A 23,304-nucleotide genomic window follows, 5' to 3' on the forward strand; every position below is an offset into this window, starting at 1 on the left:
TATAATGCATTGTCTTGTATGTGTCAAAATATGTTATACATATAATACAATTATAGTAACCGATAATAATAATACATTTCTTCTCTTTTCAAGATACTTTTTTTTATATTTTTACACAGTAATAATAGATATGTTAACTGAAAAAATTAATGTATAAAAGGTTAACAAGAATTTTTCATATTTAATTTTGAAACTAAGAGTCATCTATTACTTTTTTTTTTGCATTAATGTTTCAGCAACAAAGCATGGAATTAATATTCTGAAAATGTCATTCACTCGCATGTGTGAGTCTGTGTTTCTGGAATTTGATGAAGGACTTGAGCTTCTCTATCTAATCACACACTTGAAATATAATTTGCAAATAGATTTTCATGAAAGGTTTATCATTTTGTTTCAATCATAAACTTGCAATTTGGTAATTTGAAATCTAAAAGATGTCAGTGCATTGTCTCAAGGACAGATATATTAATAGCCCTATTCACTCCAACGTTTTTTCCGCCCCTTTAATCCTCCAACCATGCACTTTCGTGTCCCACCGAGATTTTGATTGTTCGCCGTTTCGAGAGTAAATGAGCTAGGACTTTGAAATTTGTACCTGATGTTCCCTACTGTAACAACTTTTTTTAGGAGGGGGGGATTATCTGACGATCATTTGTTTTCCGGAACAAACGACTGTTAGAAACTCGTGGGACGCGAAAGGGCATGGTTAGAGTGAATAGGGCTAGTAATGTTCAGTGTTATTTCTTTTACCATTTTGTCACCGATTAGCAAGAAATCAATATGATGCGAAAGAGAAGAGTCCTCATGGTTTGTTTGGGTATTGTATAATGTAATTTACCTATTTTTAATTAAAAGCTGATGAATTTGTTAAATTGTCACACTTTTCTTAAAGTATAAGACGTTAAGTATAGGAAGTTAAATATTATTATTTCAATAAGTCTTTTTTCTGGAAAAAAATATAATTTAAGTAAGAATTACTATTGTAACACACTTGTGATGAAATAATCTTTTTAGTAAATGAGAGATTCTGAATTATTTCATGTGAGGTTAGTTTACTATTTTTAAGAGTTACATAATTAAATACTTGTCAAAGTAACTAAAGTAAATGCTAAATGCAACAGTCTTGACCTTTCTTACAACGTTATATCAGTACTATCAGTAGTCTGCATGCTTAATCAGTTAAGTAATAACCTTAAGAGACAAGAACAACAGTATAAAATATTGTTACTTTTGTCAGCACTTTGTATAATGATACATAAAGTTATTATTTACATTTTCACATGTTACAGACTGATCCCAAGCGTTACTTATGAATGCGTTATCGCATCACCGTTCATACTTAAAAAAATCATTTATTTCTGTATGTCATTAAATCTCGGCTTTGCGTTGAAATTATTAGAAAGGCTGCAAGGAGAAATACTTGTGTAAATTGCTTGCGAGAAATGCGTTATTTTACACTAAATCTGGAAGAAGTTCTGAAGTGTTAAATATCACTGTTGCTGTTCACATCCCTTATAGAAATTTAATACTGTGATTTTTTGGCTAGTGATTAATCATTTAAAAGCATTATTAAAAGCACTATTAACAGTGCTTTTAATAGTGCTTTTAAGTGATTAATTACTAGCCAAAAAATCACTTACAGTATTAAATTTCTATAAGGGATAAGTTTGCGAAATATTGGAGTCCATTTCAAAACATTTCAACGATAATCTAATTAAATTTTAATTTAAATTAACGTTTTGAACTGATTTTTTTGCGTAGGGAATAGCTGCCGCTCCCCTATGGCAGAAGCAGTGTTTCAGGATCAAGTGCGACAGATGGGTTTGAGCGATCTTTGGGAGGTCGAAAGCGCCGCTATTCTGGGGTATCACGTAGGCAATGGTCCTGAACCCAGGGCGATGTCCACACTTCGGAAGGCTGGAATTACGGATTACTCTCATATCGCGAGACAAGTAAGAATTACAATTCTTGACCCTCGCGCCTGTGTTTGTCTATCAGTTTTACATGATTGCTGGACCAAAATATTTTCCACGGCGATACGGATACAGGAACTTGAATTATATTAAGGATAATTTTAGATCACGTCCAACGATTTCTACAAATTTGATTGGATATTCGGAATGGACGAGTATAATATCCACGTGCTGTACGAGATGCAACCAGAGGATAGCCGAGCGAAGATAGAGCTACTTGGGAAATACGATCCCGCTGGATTAGTTATTATAAGAGATCCTATCTTTGTACGTATCGCGCAAGATATCCTGCAAAAAGTAGAAGAATTTAACAAAATTTTGGATTTTTTGGGGATTTAACAAAATAGATTGTATATTTTTCTAATGTAAATTTGATCATGTGTAATCAGTGGGTTTTGCTTACCGACAGGATGCTGGTAGTGCTGGATTTGAGAAAGCATTTGAGCAAGCTCTGAGAAGCGTACGCGCATTTTTGGAAATTAATAAGGTGTATTTCTCGTTTCATCTTTCTAGTATTATTTGTATATAATTCTAAAAGATCACTTTACTACCCTAATCTTTACGAATCCTATCTCTGAAAACTTTATTAGCGATTTGTTTTAAGATCACTTTCTGTATCTTATTCCAAATGTTGTAGATTTTTATAACTAACTCAAGTACGTTTTATTTACAGGATAATACACTCGAAAAACTGCAATAAAAATTCAATTTAATTTTTTAAATTTATCTAGCAGCTCTACCGCAGAGTATGTACAAAAATAAAAAATTTATTTTTAAATAAAAGACATTGATTGTTCTGAAATCCAATTTCACTGAACGATAATATACGCGATCTTTCGAATCAAGATTCGACTGTATAAAGACAAGACGATACTTTTTTCGATTTACCTTTCCAGACCCATTAGTTTATAATTTTGTTTGCAAATTTTAAAATGCATATCCTTTCTAAAAGAGTTCGATTCTTTGAAAATGGAATTTAATTCGAGATTTATTAAAATAATTTGCTGTTAAGAAGGGCCAAGAAACATGGCCTTTAAGATGGGGTCTTTTTGTTCCGAATCAATTGCGCGTAAAAATTTGATGAAGCAATTACGCTGAGAGGAAGAGAGTCCTTAGCCTATTATTTTCTGCATAAATAACGCGCATATCAATGTAAAGTAAATGCACAAATGGAGTATACACGGTGCCCTGTATCGCGCTTCAGCCGTAAAATGCTACATTTGCAGACTTTGTTTTGCAAATGAAGCCTTTTGCATAATTTGTTCCTTCGAACAGAGAAATTTAATTAACATCTCGCGATGGTGAATGTCGGTTCGAGCGTAAATTCCTTCCGCTACCTTTGCCGCTACAGCCTCACGAGACGTCAGAACGAGATGTGGAGAGAATGAAACTCTGGAAATACATGTTTTCTTAAATGTGGAATATGATAAAACATCATTGCAAACTTTGCACGCCAATTTCATCAAGCTTTTATCACTCTCAAATATACAAGAAATTAATGAAATCTTAGAAAGAAGTGTGTGTTCTACTTTTCTTGCTCTGAGAAATGAAACAGTTTGTCGAGCTCGAAAAATTGGAAAGATTAGAAACTTAGAGGTTTCTACCGATACGAAATGCTCCAGATAATTAGTACAATTATCCTATTAAATGTTACCCTGAAGGAGGAAAATTGTACGTCTAAAGAGCCGTTAAGCGTGAATTTAACGGATGTTATCTAATTCGAAAGAAAGTTGGTGAAATCGACGGTAATACCCGCAAAATCCGATCGCGCTCGTTTCGAGCCGCTTCGCGAAAGATCGATTACAGGCTGCGGGACGTATAATTGCGCGCATTAAATTGATACGGATTGGAACGCGAACGAATAGCATTGAGTCTGTGAGAGCAACGCAGCTGTTTTGCATACGGCGTGCTTTGAATTCTGAAATGATGAATACTTATATCGAATATATACAGAAATGTTCACGAACATCTCAAAATAAAAATGCTGAAAAAAATCTCTCGCCATCAATTCGATATTATATATTATATTATATTAAATGTATGTAAAAAACTGAACGAAATCGATTCATGTAAGAAAAATATGGTTTTGTTTAAAAAATATGTAGATGACGATCTTAATACGATCTAGAATAAGTAAAGAAAAAATGATTTCTGTGCTATCAGATTTTATATTAAAATATAATTAAGAAAACCTTGTTACTATTATTATTATATTGTATATAATATCTTATACGCGATATTTTATATAAAATATATATAAAATGTTTATTATTTTACATTGTTTGTCATACAATTACATATATATTTTTATGTGCAGTATAAAAATTAAATACAATGTTAAAGTTAAATTGTCATTATAATCAAAACATTGAAAAATTATAAGTGTCTCTTCCCATTTCTCAATACACAAAGAAAAAAATTACCATACAAGTAATGTTTTAAAACGATTATAATAGATTGTATTATTTTTCGATCAAGCTAAAATCAATGTTATAAAGGATCATAGATCACAGGCGTTTTTTGCCGTTACGAGGAAAATTCCACGTGGTATTCGTCACCGCGTGATGTCGTACGTCGCGAAGTTAGCCGCGTAGCGTCACAGGTGCATCGTTGGAGGATCTTTCCCCACCACGCTTCTCTTTACAGCCACGTTCCTTAGCACGAGATCCGTCTGTATGTATATACATACCGAACTTATTGAAATTATTCAAATAAATTATTATATCGCATAAGTCATTTAAATTTATAATTGGTGCATACATTAGCGCGCTTCTCGGGTTTCTCTTTCAAGCCAAATCTCTCCTCTGCTCCTTCTCGTGAGGGGGGAAATTTTATAAGGACGGAAAGAAGGATCCCTCGCGACCAAATTTTCTGGACCTTTCACCTTCCGCTTTTCTCTCGTCCTGGTTTTGCAAGAATTCGATCTCGTCCGTTTCGTCCTAAGTACAGAAAACATAATGCGATCCAGAAAGGGGAGCAGACCTCATTTTATCTCTTTTCTTCTCTATTTCTCTCACAATTCTCTTATCACACATATACACACATGCATACGTACAGTGACATTAACCGTGATTACACGCGTGTCCATACTTGCCTCGGTTGAGTGCAGGTGTGACGTCGCGATTTTTCATTATTTTCTTTTTTTCTCCATCACCACATACATGCATACATACAGACGTTAGACACACACATATGCGTTTACTAAATTTTATTACGTCTAGACGGCTACACGTGTGTGCGTCCGTTTCAGTTCGAGTACAGAAGGGTGTAGCACAGTGTAGCACTCGCAATCAGCAGAGACCTGGTTTCGCGAATCGCGAGAATCGAGCCCACGCGGTCGAGTCGAGCCTCTTTCGAGTGAAGTGCGCCGTAATAGGGAGGTATAGTGGGGAGAAATCGCTCTCCCGCTCGCGCGATTCGTTCCCCGGGGTTATAAAGTAATGCGCCGTCGAGGGGAACGCACGGAATCGGGCCTGCGAGACACACCGCGCTGCGATGCCCTACATGCTGACGATGGCTGACGAAATACCGAGGGATACGTTGCTGAATCGCGTGAGGGAGCAGGGCGAGGTGGTGCGACGGCTGAAAGCCGCGAAGGCCGATAACACGCAGGTACGCGCCCGCGCCCTTCCCTCGACCCTTCGCGCTCCCTTTTTTTTCCTACTTCTCCCGCGGGAATCCTCGGCGACGCGTCGTCGAGTCGCGAACCTCGCGACTCGCGTCCCCGTGCTCTCCCGTGACAGATGTGCGCCTCCTTTCTCCCTCTCGTTTTCGGAGGGGGGAATCAGCTCCGCTCCGCTCCGCGCTCGATTACACCCTGTCGTCGTGTCACCTTCACTTCCTTCCGCGAAATCGAGGGTTCGCCGCACTCGAAAGCGGTCTTCTGGTCTTTTCACCTCGAGCGTTTCTACCTTTACCTCATCACCTCGCACCTTGCGTCATGCCTCCTTGATTCGTGGCTTCGACCTTTCTTTCACGTCGGGTCCTGTTGGCTTTCAATCGTGCCGCTCTCCGCGCTCGGCTTCCCTCTCGTTCTGAAGTCCAGCGGAAGCGTGAACGATTTTTCTTTTTCTAACAAAGAAAATATGATTAGACCTAACCTTTCGTAACGGTGGATATGTGATGCAACAGGCCCCTCGCAATGTGACGGCAATCTCGATTGAAACAGGCGCAAAAAGTAGATTTCTCTTTTCCCCCTTTTCTTTTTTGCCACCAATGTTCCCGAGCCTTTCTTTAGAGCGACACGTCTCATTTCTCAGGAATACAGAGAGCAGTCTGATATAAATGTTGAGTTAGAAAGCTTGAACGATGATCTTGCGGATGTCAGCTACGTGTGCGGTTGGTGGCCAACGTCCAAGGACGCCGAACTGTACGACACGTTGCGCGTCGTCGTCCTTAACGACGAGCTTGCAAGGTGGCCGCATCTGAACAGGTGGCACATTAACATGAAAAGCTTTACTCGGGAAGAGCGCCTGGCGTTTCCCGCTGTGGAAGCGCCGCTCGCTTCCCTGGCGGAAAAGCTCGAGCGGTTAAAGAGCACTCGCTATATTAGCAAAGATACGCTAGACAAAAAGGTGAGGCAGCCGGTTGCTTGCGAGCAGAGCTGCCATAAATTATTTCGCAAATTGCTGCGGCAGAACGTGCGGGGAGAAGATTCTCCCAGCTGAAGATACGTAGAATCTTTTGCACGACAAAAATTAGATATGGTTTTGGGAAACAAAATACGTTTCATTCTGAGAAATTAAATTTTCCTGAGATGTTCCTCCTTTCCAAATTCTGAAAGCTTGAAATTTGTTAAGAAAGGAAAAAAGATTAGAGACAATGTCTTTGTTGATTGTAGACTGTACGGTAATAATTAATGGCAGCCTCTTACTAGCTTGCTTACTGATATTATCTCTGCTGTTTCGACTAGTTTGATAAATCAACATTGAGGGGGCTTTTCTCTTTCATTCTGGTTGTCTTGTAATTCCTTCATCCATTCCACGATGTTACGCCTGATACGCAACAATACTTTCCCCGTCGTATGGAAACGCAATTGCAACGTATTGATGTCCACGACGCCACAGGTGGGTACGATGTTCTCGACTATCGTTCCCCCGGATAACTGAGAACGAGAGTGATGCCCCACACGTTCCTTATATCAATGGCGCGTTTATTTGCTTGTTCGTAGATAGCGGAGGAAGTTGCCAAGTTGTTGGACCTGAAAGCACAATTGGGAGAGGAGAATGGTTGCTCTCACAAACTCATCCTCAAAACGCCGAAAGGCACGAGGGATTATAATCCGGAGCAAATGGCGCTGCGACTGGGAGTGCTGGAGAAAATAATATCAGTATTCAAGCGTCACGGCGCTGAGACGATAGATACGCCTGTATTCGAGCTGAAAGTAAGGGTCGCTGTCAGAGACGACGTTAATTTCGACCTTACCGGTTATTGGATATTAATATTGATACCTACTTTTATCTGTTACACAGGATGTCTTAACGGGCAAATACGGTGAAGACTCCAAGCTCATCTATGACCTGAAGGACCAGGGTGGTGAGATCCTCGCACTTAGATACGATTTGACAGTTCCTTTCGCGAGGTATCTGGCCATGAGCAAGATCTCTTCCATTAAAAGATATCACATTGCCAAGGTCTACCGGAGAGATAACCCAGCTACGACGAAAGGCAGATATAGGGAATTTTATCAATGTGTAAGCACAATATGCATGTTATTGTATCCCAGGGATACTTTATTTCATTGACGTTGACATTTTTGGCATTTAACATTTCATATTTAATTGGATATTTTCAAGGATTTCGATATCGCCGGCCAGTACGATCCAATGCTACCGGATGTAGAGTGCATCCGGGTTGTGTGCGAAGCGTTGGAAGTCTTGAACCTGGGACCCTACTTAATTAAGCTGAATCATAGGTCTTTGCTGGATGGCATATTCGCTGCGTGCGGCGTGCCGCAGAGTAAATTCCGCAGTATCTGTTCCGCCGTAGACAAGCTGGACAAGAGCCCGTGGGAAGAGGTGAAGAAAGAGATGATAGACGAGAAAGGATTGGACGAGCATATCGCCGATAAGGTCGGCAAGTACGTCTCGCAGTCCGGTGGAGTGGAACTGATAGCCGAATTGAGAAAAGACAAAGAGCTGATGAAACAGTCTGTCGCTGTGCAAGGTTTAGACTCCATGGAACTGTTGCTAAAGTACTGCGGCATCTACAAAATTCTGGACAAAATTAAGTTTGATTTGAGTCTCGCGAGAGGTCTCGATTACTACACGGGTGTTATCTACGAAGCTATATTGTGCGGTATGTATATTGATCTTTACTTTTTAAATTTTCTTGGTATGTTACACAATGGAACATACAGGTTACGAAATAATTCTGGCAAAATATTAATAGCGTTCGTTGATTCTTTACAGGAGACGATGTCGGTGTTGGTAGCGTAGCAGGCGGTGGCCGTTACGATAATTTAGTGGGAATGTTCGACAGCAAAAACAAAAATGTACCCTGTGTCGGCGTGTCGGTGGGTGTGGAGCGAATATTCAGTGTTATGGAGGCGAAATTGGCGAATAAGGGCCTAAAAACGCGTACCGCCGAGATCGAGGTGTTTGTGGCGAGCGCACAGAAGAATCTGCACGAGGAGAGGATGAAGATACTAGTGGATCTGTGGGAAGCCGGCGTGAAGGCGGAACAGTCCTACAAGAAGAACGCCAAGCTCCTGGCGCAATTGCAGCACTGCGAGGAGAACGGCATCCCGCTGGCACTAATCGTCGGAGAAGGCGAGCTGGCGAAAGGTGAAGTTACGCTGAGAGTCGTCTCGACGCGAGAGGAGACTCGCGTGCCACGTAGCAACCTTATCAAGGAAATACGGAGGCAGTTAAAAACGTTATCGTAGCATCCTTGTATAAGTTCTCCTCACCGTCGCGAGATCGACATCAGTACAAGAAAATATTTATATCGCATTTAGTTTCATTTTGATCCGCATGCCGGGAAAAGTTTATTTATTAGATTTTGCATAAATTTATTTGTATTATTTCACACGACGTGCTAACGCGCGCGCAACCGTGATAAACTCTTTGTAACCGATAGACGCTAACTGTGAAGTCGTACGACAAGTGAACGCACGAGGAAGTGTAAACGACGCTCTTATAACGACGCTGTAAACTACACTTACTACGTGAGCATGTAGACAATTTTCACATGAATAATCCTTTAACTGAATTTCTCCGGATGAAATCTGGAATTTAACTGGTAATAATTCACAGCTTTGAGCTACCGCTCGAGAAACCAAATACATCTTTATAATTTATTTTGCAAGGACCTGTCAATAAAATGTTATAAATTTCGTAAAAAAAACGTCTCTCGTTCCTTTATTTATTACATTTAAACATTTTAAGATTTAGCGGAATAAATATGATCGCGCGAATGGCTGTGATAAATGTCCAAGTCACAAGATCGCAGCTGCCAATGTTTGAATTGCGATACGAAATATTAATCCGTAAATTACTTCGATTGTTTGACATGATTTACGTCCTAACTTAATAAATTCTCGAATCGATGAATTTTAATTCAATAGAAAATATTTTTAATATTTCTATTTACATAATATCTACGTTTTCTAAGTAATTTGTTTAACTATTAGTTTGTTAAATTAAGGATATATATGTCTTACTCATTATATCACAGTCTTCTCTTATCAAGTTTAAATTAAAATCTAATAACTTACGTATTTTATAATTTACTTACATTTCTAATAATTATCATTATACTAGCGTTATCTAGTATCTTATAAAATAGATTTCTCTTAGAAAATGCTACAAATTGGACTAGTCTGAAAAATTAGATACTTGTATACATTGATACAGACAACCTTTCACAAAGCTGATCGCCTTATTGTTAAATGACATTGCCTGGAATTTTCATATAAATGCATTTAAAATTATACTTCTTTTATCTACAGTGTTTCTTGATAAATTATGCATCGTTTTGAAGCGAAACACGAATTTGTTAATTACTGTAAAAAGTTCTTGTACTAGCATATATGGGATAAAATAATAATTTTTTGTACATGCAATATATGTAGTGGAATTGAAAATTTCTAATGGGCAAGATTCCCGTCTTACGCGTAAGTTTCAGTAATTCGGAAAAAATTCGTTTTGCGAAAATGTAGAGTCAATCTTTTTTTAACAAAAATTATAGTTAAATTCATAAATAGCGTTTATATATCTTAAAAACTGTTAGTATCTCGATATTTTTGCTAACAAAACTTGACTCCAAATTTCTCTGTCTTTAAAATAAAATAAAACAGTTTCTTTAATCGTTACCTTTCGCACAACATGATTACGAATTTGTTTTTCTTTCATTTTTTACCAGGTTTCTCGACTTTAACTTCTTTCAAGTCCGTATCCTCTTCCTTTCGAGCAGACCTCGTCATAGCTTTGTACTGCTCGAACGGATTGATCGTCGGCTTCTCTATCGTCATTTGCTGCGATGGCTTGTACGAGTCTATCAACACGCTGGGCTTCCTTGATTCTGGGGACCTTCCGCTGCTCGTCGAAGCATTTAAATTATCAATTACACGCATGTGTGTGTCATCCTGTTTCTTCTCCATTTCAAGCGGAACATCTTTGAAATCCACATTCGTCTCCTGCATTCCTCTTTCAAGTGTCCTACCCAATTCGTCGTTAAACTTTACTAATTTTTGCTCGAACACGGTGGAGGGTGGCTTGTAAACCGGTTCATAAACTGGTACAGAATCCTTTTGGGGATATATTCCATCTTTATGCATGCTTAAAATCATGGATTCATTTAACGCCGCAGGCGGCTCTTTGGAAATCTCGAGAACGAAAGGACTGATTGACGAAACACCTTTCTGATCCCTCCGAGGTGTAATTTGCTCGTCTCTCGAACCCGAGGGAACTACCGTGGAATCTTGATGTTCATTTTTCGATAGCATATTCATCTCCTCTGCCGGCGACATGATAGTCACCGTTTTCTGACTTGGACTGGTCGATTTGCTAATGTCAAAAGTTTTGGTGTTGTCCATAGCGAGGGGACTGAGGGGGGGAGTGGTTTTCTCGGGTTTGTCGGAATAAACGTCACTTAGGCTGAATGCCCTGGCGCGACGACGTAGATTCATCTCCGTGATCTGTCGCTGAAGCATACCCGCTTTCCATTTCGGCACCGGTTTAGGCGTGTGTAACGGCGTAGGTGTGGACTTGGTGCTCGTCGGACTCGGTTGCAGATTGAGTTGAGCGGGTCTTATGGAAAAACGTTGATTACCGGACGGCTGTTGGATCGGTGACGAAATTCCAGGCGGTCCCTCCATGTTCACGAGCGGTTCCTTCGGTGACACGGAAATGAAGGGTTCCATTGAGACGGGTTCTTGAAGATTTCGATCGGTCATTCTCTTAGGGAGTCGTAGCTGAAAGTATTTTTTATAGAATAAATTTCAAAATTACTATCGTTTGTGTTAAATTATTAATTGGTGTACGCTGTTGTGTTTTATAATTTATTTCAAAGTTCTAAATTTTTAATATTAGGTGTGAGAATTTTATAGTCGTCGAATTTTACAAAAATTTGATTTTCAGTAGTGCAAGCTTACCGACAATCGTGGTGAATCATAATCAGGCGGCGTGGGAGGACTTATTGGGGTCGCTACCGGTCTCAAAGAGAATCTCCTAGGCTTCACAGGAACGCTTCCCTTCCTGATGTAAGATGAAGGTGTGCTGGAGCCGGAATAACTGTTGTCAGCCAATTTGAGGGACATTCTCCTGCTTGATTGCGCTCCAGTGACGGTATTCTGATTGCTTTGATTCGCCGAAACTGAAGCAGGCGCGTTTGAGAAAAGGGTGAAGAGACTGGGTAACTTCGGCGGGCTCAAACAGGCCGTTCCCAATTTTCTCTTTGGTTTCTCTTGGGCGACGTACTCGTCGGGAACCGTTCCTACCCGTGCGTGAAGAGCGGTCAATGCTCTAAGGAAATCCGCCAGACTCGTCTCTTCCAGCAGATTGTTACCTTCCAGATAACTCGGCAGATTGCCGCCTGTGTGCGTGTAATAATGTGGCCTACTCGAGATCGAGTCGTGCCTCACGTTGAAGTACGAGGGCAGCGGGCCGATCGAATTATTCTGCTGATTGCCGTCGTCCACTATTTCAACGGGTTTCTCCGTGTTCCTCGTATTAGGACCCGCGTCCGACGACCTCTTATTCGCGAACTGTTTTCTCCATCTAGGGAAAAAGTTCTTGGGCGCCGGTAATGCGATCGACGCAAATTTCTTGTACGGTTTGTTATCCTTTGAGGACATGCTCGTGTCGCGATCCTTCATCATCTCCTGCAGCTTTGTCGAGGTTACTCCGGACCAGGTCCACTCGCTGTTACGTTGAACGGAATCGTTCCTCGTCGCGTGCAGTCGTATCTCGCTGGCCGCTCTGGGTCGAGGTTTGCCAAACGGAAACTTCTCACCGCCGATTGTCCATTGAGTAACGCCTTGATCGGCTGATTCATTCTGCGCGTCGGTCTGTCTCTCCATTTGGTCCAACTCGAAGTCATCCCGTGGAGGTATGTAACCGAGGACGTTCACCAAGCGCGCCAAGAGTTCCGCTGGTTGCACTATGGCGTGCGCGGCGAATGTCGCGTTCTTGTCTATCCTTTGAAGATCAGTCTCGGACACCACACGTGTCAGTTCGTCCTTTAAATAACGCGTTACGTAAGTAAGGCATCACAGTATTTAAAAAGAGGTGATGAGAAAATTATGGCTTACCGTTGGTACCACTTCGCTGTTAGCCCGTCGTCGTGGATGCGGTATAAAGCCGTCCGTGTATCCGCCAATTGTTAAATCTCGGAGATTCGGAAAACTGTTACTGCGCTGGAATTTCGCCGGAGGTTCCTCGGTATCGTACTTGTTCACATATACTCTCTAATAAAAAAAAAGTCCAATAAATAAATGCTAAACAAATTAATAATTGGTGCTTAGAGAGTTTCACTGATAATATTAATAAAAATAATAATATAAAAAGATATATAATTAATAATTATAAAATCCTGTATTAATTTATATTAATTATTAAAAATATAACAATTAAATGTAACTGGCGAATGATTAAACAGTAAGCTATGTGTTTGACGTAGCAAAAATTAAAAGAGAATTTCGTTATTAATTTATTAATAAATCGAATAAATTTATGAAGATTTCGAACACAACACGTATTTAGAAAGAACAAAAAAGATGATAAAATAAAGATCTTTCATAGGAATATGTGGCAGACAGTTTCATATATGCAGATGCAGAATATGGCAAAAGTATGCAGTTGCTTAAGGCCATCTGGTCCAAGCCAACCAGGTCACTTACTTTGACCTTAGAGAGCTGTAACTCGTTGAAAACGCGGCGCAGGTAGTCGACCTCTTTGTTAAACTCGTTCCAAATCTTGCTCTGCGTAAGCTTGAGATTCATCGCCAGTTTGTGCTCGAGCCTCGTAATCTTCTTGCTGCGCATACCGCGAGCGATGAATGTCATTATCATGACGATGTAGCCCAGCCCGAAGGAGATCCAGCAAATCAGGAATATCTTGTACATAATGAAGAACGGGCCGCTCCCCTTCGTATTGTCCTGGCCTGCGAGATTTAAGCAGAGAGCTAAGAATAGAATCTTCTTCGTGGCACAAAAGCTTCTCCCTTTATTATTCCCGTCAATTTTCACTCGCGCTTGATTTTAATTAACTGAAGATATTCGTTTTGAATAACTTCGAATAATTTTCATTCAGGAGTTATGAATATATATTTCAATTGTACATTTCATGTATTGCTGTGACTTATCCTTTTGTTTCTCATATTTTATACTTTATTTTCAATTACATATTTTAATTAGCTACATATGATTATGCATGCAGTTTTATTTTTTAATTTATGACGGGCGTTTAGAAAACACTACTTACGTATTAAGATCTGCTTCCTACGTGAGCATGTAACGATTGAAAACATTCATTTTTTAATTAGGCGAAACAGGCTAAGCTCGTAGATTGTAGCAACTGATGTTTATGATAAGAATACAAATGTATACTGTTTCAATATTATCAATCAAGAAAGCTGACGAAGTTGATCAAACGTATATAGTTTCAAGTGGCTCGATATTATCAAATTAAATCAACTAAATGTTAATCATTCTGAATTACGTATTATTTCTTACTAAAAATAAACACTTCGGTATAGCAAATTCGGTATTACTCATTTTCTTCTCGAAAATAGATTAAACATCAATTTTTTTATATTTTTAAGCTCGAAAAACTTTTTATATTTTTCTGTTACGCATAGGCACAAAATAGAAAAATGTTAATTTACGATTATTTATCAATTTTCTACAATAATTTAATTTTTTTTATTTTAATTTATGTATTTTTTCATTCCAGTATTGTATGTGGTATCTATAGGTATCTTTTTGCGGAATGTTTTGTAAGTTTCTCAAAAATATTATCTTGTTCATTAATTATCGATTATACAATACAGATTCATCGTCCATGAACAATTCTGTTTGTTTTATAACAGACAGACTGTACACAAAATTCCTTTAATCACGTCGCAATAAATATCAATTTTATACTTCTGCGATACCTATGTCTTTGCCATACGTTTGTGCCATACTTAGTTTGAATTACGAATGATGCGACTGAATAAATGATATGAATGATGTATTATATCATCCATAGAATAAAAAAAAGAGCAGTTTTCAAGAACCGTTCAAGAACGCACGATTCTACGACTCGCGCGCACGGTTGCGAAAATAAAACTTCACTCTTACTAGCGATAAAAAAAAATAAGTTAATCACGTTTCGCGTGCGCGTCTGAAGGAATCGATAAGATAGGACATTTACCCGCCACGAAATCTCCGAAACCGATGGTCGTGAGGGTAACAAAGGCGTAATAGACCGATTCATCGTAGGACCATTTCTCGAAATACGAGAACAGGATCGCCGGGAAGAAGATGAACACGATGAAGCCGGGCGTCAGGTACAGAAAGATCTGGGCAGCCAGTCTCATTGTTTTACGCGTCTTGGGCGGTATCGACTTGTTGGACGAATAATCGGTGAAAGACTGACGTTGCTTATAGGACTTGTACTTCTGATAGGCCTTGATAAACACTTGGCTGAAAAATTCACCCAGCTGCGTCAGCAAAATCCCGTTCATCGGGATGCCTATGAGACCGTAGAAGATCATCAAGATGCGGCTGAGGGTGTTTGTAGGTGCCAAATTGCCATATCCTGCATAGTTTATAATAATAACGTTAATAATAATAATAATAAATCAATTATTTAGGAAGACTAAAGAATAACGAAGATTACTGATAGAAAGGAAGTTATTGATAAGGAGAGACCTCCTTACTTCAAAGAAAAATCATGATAATTTAAAATCTATTAATTTTCAGGAAATATTTGAAAGATTATGTATAATAAAATTATAGCTGATAATTATATAATTATCCTAATTTAAAGGGAAGAAAAGCTTAAACAAACCGATAATTCGATATGTACTTATTCTCTAAATTCGAAAGACGTCTCAATGTTTCAAACGTTTTCTTGAAACGTTAGATCTTTGGCATAAATACGTAAATAAAAAAAATTTGTAACTGTGCGTAATTAAAGGGTATAAAGACGGAATGGCATAAGCTAGTCCATTGACTTTAGATAAAAACTGATTATAATTACGACTTAGATACGTTAAAAAAAAAACGCTTCCACTGATAGGTATCTACCGATAGTGCTGACGACCGTGTAGGCAAAATAAAAGCTGTTGTAGTAGTCCCATCGTAAGTGAACGACCTCATCCTCGGTCGGTTCGTGGACTGATTTGCCGCAGTAATCGGTGATCTTCTGCAGAATCTCTTTCTCACTATGGTTTGCACTGGGTACGTAGTGTTTGTGAAGTAACTCTGAAAGAAATAATTACACGTGTATGTACTTGAAAAGTGGATTGGCCGTCGGATAATCTTAAATTTTATCTCTCCGTCCGCTCTCATCCGTCTGTCTACTGAAAGATAATCTCTCTTTCTTCCCGAACGGGGACGTTTTCGAGACAATTGCTGTACGCAGCTATCTTATCAGCCGATATTTGTCGTCTTATATTGTCGGTTTGTTGTACAAGCAGACCCCCGCCTGGACCTTCCGCGTGCGCAATTGCGATCGGAACGCGATTGTCTTTCGTCGCGTATCGAGGCTAACGGAATATCAGGACGGTGCCATATCCTTGTAGAGAGAAAAAAAAAAAGATAAATTATAAATCATCCCGCAGTTTTCCAGAGCGTATTTTTATTCCTCGTGATGGGGCATAGCCACCCGAGGTAGGGGATAATAGCCACGTGAGCGGATATCGCCACTTTCGGTTTTGACAGGAGTGGCCGAGATAACGATTTCGTAATAGATTTCGGTGACACTGACACTGGCCGTCAACTAACTCTTCCCGTCGCACCGACATTGTCTGGTTATTTGAATAATGCCCTTTTCTTGCACGAACAATACATCGGGCATGGTCATGTACACAAAACCCAATGACGCCAAACAGCCGCGCCGACTTTCCGGCTATTTGCGAGATTGTTACAAAAGATATGACGCATTTTGTAGAGTTGCGAAATCAGCATCCCGAGAAGTTCTACTTTTTGAGGATCCGATAGCTCATCTGAGTTTGAATCGCGTTCCGAGAAGGGGTGAAAATCCAGATTCTGAAACTCTTGATCGCGGCATCTGGAAAATTTAAGACATTGAAAGCTTCTTGAGATTTCCAACTTCGAGGAATCTATCTCCGATATATCTCAGATAAATATATGACTAGAAAAATTAAACGAGAGAAATTAAACTTCTCCGCATCTGTTACAATCGAATTACGGATTTAAAAAGCGACAGGCGACCATTGGTGCAACCTCAAGTGACAATCTCGATGACACAACTGTTTTAGGATGCTAGAAGCATAAAGGTATTTCGTTACTAAATGCATGTCGGAAGTTTCAAACGTTTTACACGCCAGACCCGTATTCTGCACGACCGTGGCCTAAGCATAGTTTGCATTATTATCACCGAAATCTCGTAACACGTCGCGAGCAACACGGCATGAGTCGGTATAGTCGGCATAGTTAATTAATCGATTGATTAATTAACGAGCACGCGATACGGGCATATGATAGCGACATTTTTTATGACGTGAATATAAATAAATATGCTTTCCTAATTAATATTCAGAGATGTTAAAATTTAATCTTCCGCGGCGTGATAACGCGCGCGCATGGAATCTCAAAAGTACCGTTCCGCTTATCGAAAGAAAAAAACATTATTTGGTATTTGAAAGATACGGTCGAGATACCAATCAATAATAAGATTCTCAGGAACATTAGCTTTTAAACGATTAAACTAATTGTAAGATAAGAAATGCGCGCACTTGATGTAAGCGAAGCTTCCGTTTATTGTTCTTAGCTACTAAATTGCAACGACAAAAAGCTACAACTGTTCTCTGATCCCTTTTTCCAGGATTGGTTTATAAAATAAAGTTTCGCGTCAATATCTCGAGAACTTCTCTCTCCGTGTTGCGTTTCTAACAAACGGAGATATGCAAATAGTTTTGCAAAGTCGCATTGCGACTTGCAAATGACATGCAACTCCGTTCGCGTTTTCGCCATTCCGCTCGCATGTAGCTTTCTCCTTGATACTTCGACGAAGCTCGTCAATCAAAACGACTTCCAGAAATCAGGACTGCTTTGCTATTTTTATACCTAAATGGTTTTGTTATTTTTATGTCTGCTTTAATCACGAATAAAAATTTAATGAATATGCGTAAAGTACGCGCAAAATGATTTCCAAGAATCTATACTTTACTTGAGCGATAGCGTTTGTCGCTAGTTTTCAATTTTGGACATTAAGTACTTCTGTAAATCTTCGAATTATCAGTAATCAATTTATCAAAGTCTATTAAATTTGAATAAAAAATTATTGTTCGCATGTTTCTCGAGAGATCCTTCATTCTATCAAGGAGAAATCGATCATAGAATTTATAGGCAAGACAAATTTTGGTAGGTCTAGAACTACACCAAGTCGTATTTGCCTATCAAACATCAGGATAATCTATCAACTACATCAAGTATCCGGAAATCATGAGTTCTCGTTAACGAGAACAGATTAGGGACCGATCTTCGCGCGAGATAGCCGATATCGGAGATTGTCATCATTATTTTCTTACTGTTGATCGTAGTGCGTTCAGCTTTTTCCTCGTCGATCTTCATTTTCTCGTTGTGGCTCTCGATGAAGTAGAAGATGGTAGCGCCCAGCACCAGGTACACGAGGAACAACAGCAGCAGGGCGAGCCATTGCTTCTTGGACATTCTCGAATACTGTCGGCGAGATGCTGAAATCTAGCGTGGACCCGTCTGCCAGACGAGATGAGGGATAATTTCCAAGGAATGACGATTCCCGTCGTCAGACAATCAAGACGTCCCCGTTAAAGCGGCGGATATGCCGCGGACTCGGATTCTCGACATGATTTCTGGTTGGGCTGAACAGCCGATCGAGTGAGCTTCCTGGCTCGCTCGCCACAAGCACACTAACTCTTTCCCGTCAAGAGCGGCTTTCTTTTACGGCTTCTTAGGCGGCGATTATCGTATCGATTATGACGAGCTCTCACGAGGGCGATGTTATCACCCGATATCTCCGATCCATCAGAAGTCTTCTTGACGATTTAGGCGTCGCGTCGTCATCGCGGTTGCGTCTCACTGCTAAGTGCCTGGAGGACCCTGTGACCAAGAGATCGTACAATGTATAACGATACACTGATGCAGCGGTCGAAACGCAGGGAGCCTTGCAAAACTTGAAATATGCAACGCCGCAGTATTAATTTAATTTATACCAAGTGTTAATATGAACTACGTTGCAAGATAATTGATATATGAGTTAAAATATCAGAGCAGGATGTGGATTAGATATAAAAAAAATCGATAATATCTTCCTCACCCTTTGGGAGGCGATGACACCGCTGCTCTATTAAAATTTCCTGAGACTATTTGACTAATCAGGTTTCGTTGCACGGCCAATAATTCGGCAGCTCGAAAAGGAGAGACGTGTTGGCTCGTAGAACTCGTAATTACCCGAGGTGAAATCTATCTGGCGCACCTTCGACGTCAAACCGCCAAAACCCTTCCCTCAACAATGCCGGTTGCACAATACGTTCGGTCTCCGCCGGTGAACATCATATATCCTACCGGCTTGCCGGATCGCAAATAACAAATAGCGATCCACGTGGATCGTAATAGCGATCGATTTTTGCATTCGCAAGGATAATTTACGGCGTGAAACAACGTCGCGCGTGTCTCCCTCAAGTTCACGCCTCTCGTTCGGTCGCGTGACTCGTCGCCGGTTCGAGCGCATGGTACAGAAATTTGCATAAGTGCATATCGAGCTCGAGACAGCACAAAGTATTTCAGAATTGGCGGAAAGTCATATGAGATCATATGAAAGAGCTCGTATCGCTTATTGTGAGAAACGGGACGACGATTTCGTCGGTTGCTCCCTGATGAAAATATGGAATTAAATTAAATGAAAGAAAGAGGCGATCAAACGTCGACGTTTCGATATCCTAGCCAAGAGTTGAATTAAAAGTTATTAAATTAAAATCGTTATGTAACAAGGCGAGTCCGTTTCAAGCTAGAGAATCATATGATACCAATTCGGAAAGTCGAGAATTGATATACAAAATTATTGCGTGACACAGTAAAATGAAGAACGGCGAGCGATCGGAGGACAAACGCGTTCGATTCGTCTTTTGATCCTCTTACGGCGTCATTGCATGTCCATAAATATGATTTATAACGCGCGAGGAACGTCTCGGCCGCAATGGTCTCGACGTGCCGATCGCTATTTGCTAATAACGCCGTTGTGGACATTGCTCGTTTATACTGGTCTGAGAAAATTCGCGTTTATTGCGAGCAGAGGTCGGAGACTCCTCGGTAACGGAGATATGTAACAGGTTTCAGATAAAAAAAAGAGAGAAAGAGAGAGAGCTCTTGTCTGCCGAATTTGGCCTCGAATGCGAACGAAGAAATATATATATATTAAAAGACAAACAGATACTGATACGTTTCTTCAAAGAGTTAAGACTTTAGAGGATTACGTTTTAACAAATCCATCTCTCGATATCTCCACTTCGTCCGAGAAATCCGTCGCCAGGCCTTCTTCTCCTCCACCCGTGTGACGAAGGAACAACGCGTCACGTTATCGCGAATCTTCGGTGACGTTAACGCACATCACGCCAGTATCGATGATCGCCTCTAATTGACGAGATAAATTTGCGGACGCGTTTCGTGCACGGATATTTTCTTCACTCGCAAAACGGCGACGAATGACGAGCAGTTATCGCATTATTCTCTCTCCAAGTACAGTTCGCTGGTCTTACTTCTTTTGTAACGTCTAGCTAAAACGAGAAGTATGATTCATTATAAAAGTGCAATTATAATTAGCAGAATGTTTGAAGCAAACAGTTTATCACACTACTTTTTGTTTTGAGAAGATAATTTTCTTTCGAGAACGTTTAATAAAATAATGTTATACCTGGGAAGCGCGAGTTAAAAAAAAAAGCTATAGTGGAAGCGTAAATGCGCGTTTAAGAAAAACTTTCATTCAAAGATTGAAATTTCATATTTATTTTGAAAATATATATCAGTTATATAGTTGCAACAATTTTTTCGTAACATAAACTAATTGTTTTAGTATTTTCGGATGATTGCATTTGGTAGTTTTGTTTAGGCTTTAAGTTATAATTTACAAAGACTATCTTCTCGCTTACGATGACACGAGTATAACAAAATCTTGGACCTATACACTTCTCAAACGAAGAGACCATGCAAATGCCTTATTCGGTAACGTAACCGCTATTGTTTCATTGCAATCCGGTGATAATTGCGAATCTCACGCAGAGCCTGTAACTTTGAAAACGTAATGACGCACTTTAATGTAAGCAGGTTGAAATGATTAGTTGAATGACGTTTTACGACGGCATTTTAACTCGAATAATTTTATGGCTATTAACGGCCATTTAACAACTGTTATTATCTTCCATTTACTGCACACGTCGTGTCGGTCACGGCTGCGGTTAAAATATGCCGATACTAACGCACACGTGCGGTAATTAGTTAACAATTAATGTGTAAAACAGTTGGTCGGGAAGAAATATGAAGTATTAATCACGCGTCTCATATCGATCAACTCACACGAGTCACACGATCAAACAAACTCTAATAGTCGTACCTTAAAAAAATTGAACGCATTAGTATTTCGTGGAATCGATGTCGATTACGTTACTAGAAAGAGAATTTTTTTTAGTACGTTGCAATTTAATTAATATTATTAGTTAATGTTGATGCTGTAAAAAGAATATATTGCGTCAATAGCTTTCTTATGTATAAATTATTTTGAAAAAAACTAAACTTTTAAAAGTGGACTTTGTGACTTGCTTAAATAATGCTCAATATCTAAAAATAACATTTATTTCCTTATCGTCAGATACAATGTTGCAAAGTCGATGTATTCTTCAATAAATCATACTATTTTTTTGCATATTAATTAAGGTGAACATATGTACGACATCAATCATTAAAATCGATCGAAAAATACCTACCGGCAAATATCGGTGAGACAGCATTACGCAGTAATAATTGTAATTGTGTAGCAGCAATTAAATTACAGGAGATATACATGAGATCGTAATTATTGAATGGTAGAATTGATGGTATATTGACTGTTTCATGTCTGTGATAACGTTAAGATTGACAACGATACGTTATCAAGTATTTTTCCATTTCTTGAATTTTCCATTACTTAATCGCTACTGCAATACTCAGCTGCCGCATTTAATAACTTTTAAATATACTTGTTTATTTTTCACTTTCAATATTTTTCTTGTGAAAAGATCTAAACGAGAAATTTCTGGTGAACAAAGGTGGCATTATTATTTTAATTCAATTAATTTTTATATAATATAAAATGTACTTCAAATTTTTGTGAGAGATAATCAAGACACTCTATGTTGATGTTTGAAGAGATATTAATGATAAATATAATTTCTTTTTAGATAAATCGTAAATTCAACGAGTTAATTAAAGTTATATAATAATGAGAGTAATCAAATGGAAACAATTACACGTAAGAGTAATTACACATAAAGTTATACAATCTATAGAATATATATACTTAGAACGTATTTATTTAATTAATATATAGATACAACAAATATCACAATCCTAATTTTCATCTTAATTTGTCATCATTTTCCATTTTTACAAAAAATCATAATCAATATCTTAATCCACATGGATATGTCAAATACAAATTCTCCAAAGTTCAATAACATACATATACAAAAGTTAAGAGACACTTCATATATTAAGCGTCAATAATAGTTAATCCGAAAATATTACTGTTCTTTTATCTTTATTGGCTTATTTAATCGCTTTATACCCGTAATACTCACCTGTCTCATCCGTTGCATACTGCTTTAGCACGTTGCACATATCTGCCTTAAGCCGACGATCCACATTTTGTAATAACGTTTATGATCACAGGCGCGGAACTTTGAATCATTTTCGGACGGCCGGATTAATTTTATTGACAGAGATTCCGCAATCCCGTTGTTGTAAAAGGTCTAAGAGTTTATCTGTCGAATTAACGGATCAGCGCGGTCGAGTACTTGGCCGAATGAAGACTATCCGTAATCGAGAGCAGCACTAGGCGAAAGATCGTCCGGATGATGGTGGGAGGACCGAAAACGAGTTCTGCAGTACTTGTCAAAATGATCTTCTTAAACGGTATGTTAAAGTGCTGCAAAAATAATAAGGGGATAGAAAAAATGTTTTTAATGTAATTCAAGAAAATAATTCAATATATTTGATGGTTATATCAGTCGCTTTAAAAGATGGAACACTATAAAAAGAAAGCTAAAAATTAAGAATAAAGGAGTCGATGTTTCCATTCGTTTTTAATACAAGGCCAACCGTTTCGATCACGGCGTGTATATAACTGCATTATCTGCTACATTTCACGTCCCGTACTTAGCTGTGTTAATGTGTCTGTTTAATCAGCAACCAAACGCTAATAACAGCTCCCTTTTTAGCCATGAGAATTCGATCGGAGAAAAATATTGAATTTATTCGAAAGGTGAAATAGCATAATTTATTATTTCAATAATTGCCGAAAGATTAATCTAGAGATTTAATTTTCCAAGCTTTAATTAAATTTTTCTTAAGGTTTAAATCAAACGTCCATACTAAATCTTTCATTTCCACCCAGGTTTGCTTAAACTTCACACAAATATGTTTCATGGT

At 38.9% G+C, this 23,304-nt stretch overlaps 3 protein-coding genes and 1 long non-coding RNA gene across 17 annotated transcripts in view; 2 read left to right on the forward strand and 2 right to left on the reverse strand.

Moving 5' to 3' along the window:
• The window catches only part of LOC112467032 (low molecular weight phosphotyrosine protein phosphatase 1-like), a 6,055-nt gene extending 1,928 nt beyond the window's left edge, over window positions 1-4,127 (forward strand). For 2 of the 7 annotated variants that reach the window (XM_025035469.1, XM_025035474.1), the window contains exons 2-4: window positions 1,762-1,952; window positions 2,079-2,240; window positions 2,383-2,639. In XM_025035469.1, the coding sequence (XP_024891237.1) occupies window positions 1,762-1,952; window positions 2,079-2,240; window positions 2,383-2,502 (473 nt within the window). In that variant the 3' untranslated portion in view covers window positions 2,503-2,639. The other 5 variants (XM_025035470.1, XM_025035468.1, XM_025035471.1 and 2 more) reach the window with 5 other exon arrangements.
• Window positions 4,128-4,292: 165 nt separating this feature from the next.
• LOC112467041 lies at window positions 4,293-6,226 on the reverse strand. 2 transcript variants are annotated; one of them, XR_003042206.1, is made up of 3 exons: window positions 6,074-6,226; window positions 4,734-4,912; window positions 4,293-4,644 (listed from the first exon to the last, which is right to left on the reverse strand). It is a non-coding gene; the product is annotated as an uncharacterized LOC112467041 (long non-coding RNA). The 2 variants fall into 2 exon arrangements; XR_003042207.1 differs by lacking the exon at window positions 6,074-6,226 and adding an exon at window positions 5,189-5,278.
• LOC112467038 (histidine--tRNA ligase, cytoplasmic) lies at window positions 5,367-10,287 on the forward strand. Of its 4 annotated transcripts, none has more exons than XM_025035485.1 (6): window positions 5,367-5,585; window positions 6,233-6,547; window positions 7,144-7,356; window positions 7,445-7,666; window positions 7,769-8,270; window positions 8,384-10,287. In XM_025035485.1, exons 1-6 carry the CDS (start codon window positions 5,469-5,471, stop codon window positions 8,857-8,859), a joined length of 1,845 nt encoding a protein of 614 aa, XP_024891253.1. In that variant the 5' UTR covers window positions 5,367-5,468; the 3' UTR covers window positions 8,860-10,287. The 4 variants fall into 4 exon arrangements, with proteins under 4 accessions (XP_024891253.1, XP_024891254.1, XP_024891255.1 ...); XM_025035487.1 differs by lacking the exon at window positions 6,233-6,547 and adding an exon at window positions 6,886-7,039 and having other exon boundaries at window positions 5,496-5,585; XM_025035488.1 differs by lacking the exon at window positions 5,367-5,585 and adding an exon at window positions 6,886-7,039 and having other exon boundaries at window positions 6,456-6,547.
• Window positions 9,307-22,927, reverse strand: LOC112467037 (open rectifier potassium channel protein 1). 4 transcript variants are annotated; one of them, XM_025035483.1, is made up of 9 exons: window positions 22,455-22,927; window positions 20,100-20,395; window positions 18,177-18,726; window positions 15,709-15,885; window positions 14,831-15,217; window positions 13,315-13,577; window positions 12,727-12,882; window positions 11,569-12,654; window positions 9,307-11,388 (listed from the first exon to the last, which is right to left on the reverse strand). In XM_025035483.1, exons 3-9 carry the CDS (start codon window positions 18,316-18,318, stop codon window positions 10,324-10,326), a joined length of 3,276 nt encoding a protein of 1,091 aa, XP_024891251.1. In that variant the 5' UTR covers window positions 18,319-18,726; window positions 20,100-20,395; window positions 22,455-22,927; the 3' UTR covers window positions 9,307-10,323. The 4 variants fall into 4 exon arrangements, with proteins under 4 accessions (XP_024891251.1, XP_024891250.1, XP_024891252.1 ...); XM_025035482.1 differs by having other exon boundaries at window positions 20,100-20,399; XM_025035484.1 differs by lacking the exon at window positions 20,100-20,395.
• Window positions 22,928-23,304: the final 377 nt, after the last annotated feature.

The sequence above is a fragment of the Temnothorax curvispinosus genome, unplaced genomic scaffold, assembly GCF_003070985.1.
Source record: "Temnothorax curvispinosus isolate PA1 unplaced genomic scaffold, ASM307098v1 QBEX01016803.1, whole genome shotgun sequence".
In the NCBI taxonomy this organism is placed as follows: Eukaryota; Metazoa; Arthropoda; class Insecta; order Hymenoptera; family Formicidae; genus Temnothorax; species Temnothorax curvispinosus.

Excerpts from the sequence above, each read along its gene's own strand:
- LOC112467038 (XM_025035485.1), top strand. The coding sequence starts at position 5,469 with ATGCCCTACATGCTGACGATGGCTGACGAAATACCGAGGGATACGTTG. Across the intron at positions 5,586-6,232 it reads CGAAGGCCGATAACACGCAG|GAATACAGAGAGCAGTCTGA; the intron begins GTACGCGCCCGC and ends CTCATTTCTCAG. Across the intron at positions 8,271-8,383 it reads CTACGAAGCTATATTGTGCG|GAGACGATGTCGGTGTTGGT; the intron begins GTATGTATATTG and ends GATTCTTTACAG.
- LOC112467037 (XM_025035484.1), bottom strand. The coding sequence starts at position 18,318 with ATGTCCAAGAAGCAATGGCTCGCCCTGCTGCTGTTGTTCCTCGTGTAC. Across the intron at positions 15,218-15,708 it reads CACGGTCGTCAGCACTATCG|GATATGGCAATTTGGCACCT; the intron begins GTAGATACCTAT and ends TAAACTATGCAG. Across the intron at positions 12,655-12,726 it reads ACAGCGAAGTGGTACCAACG|GACGAACTGACACGTGTGGT; the intron begins GTAAGCCATAAT and ends CGTTATTTAAAG.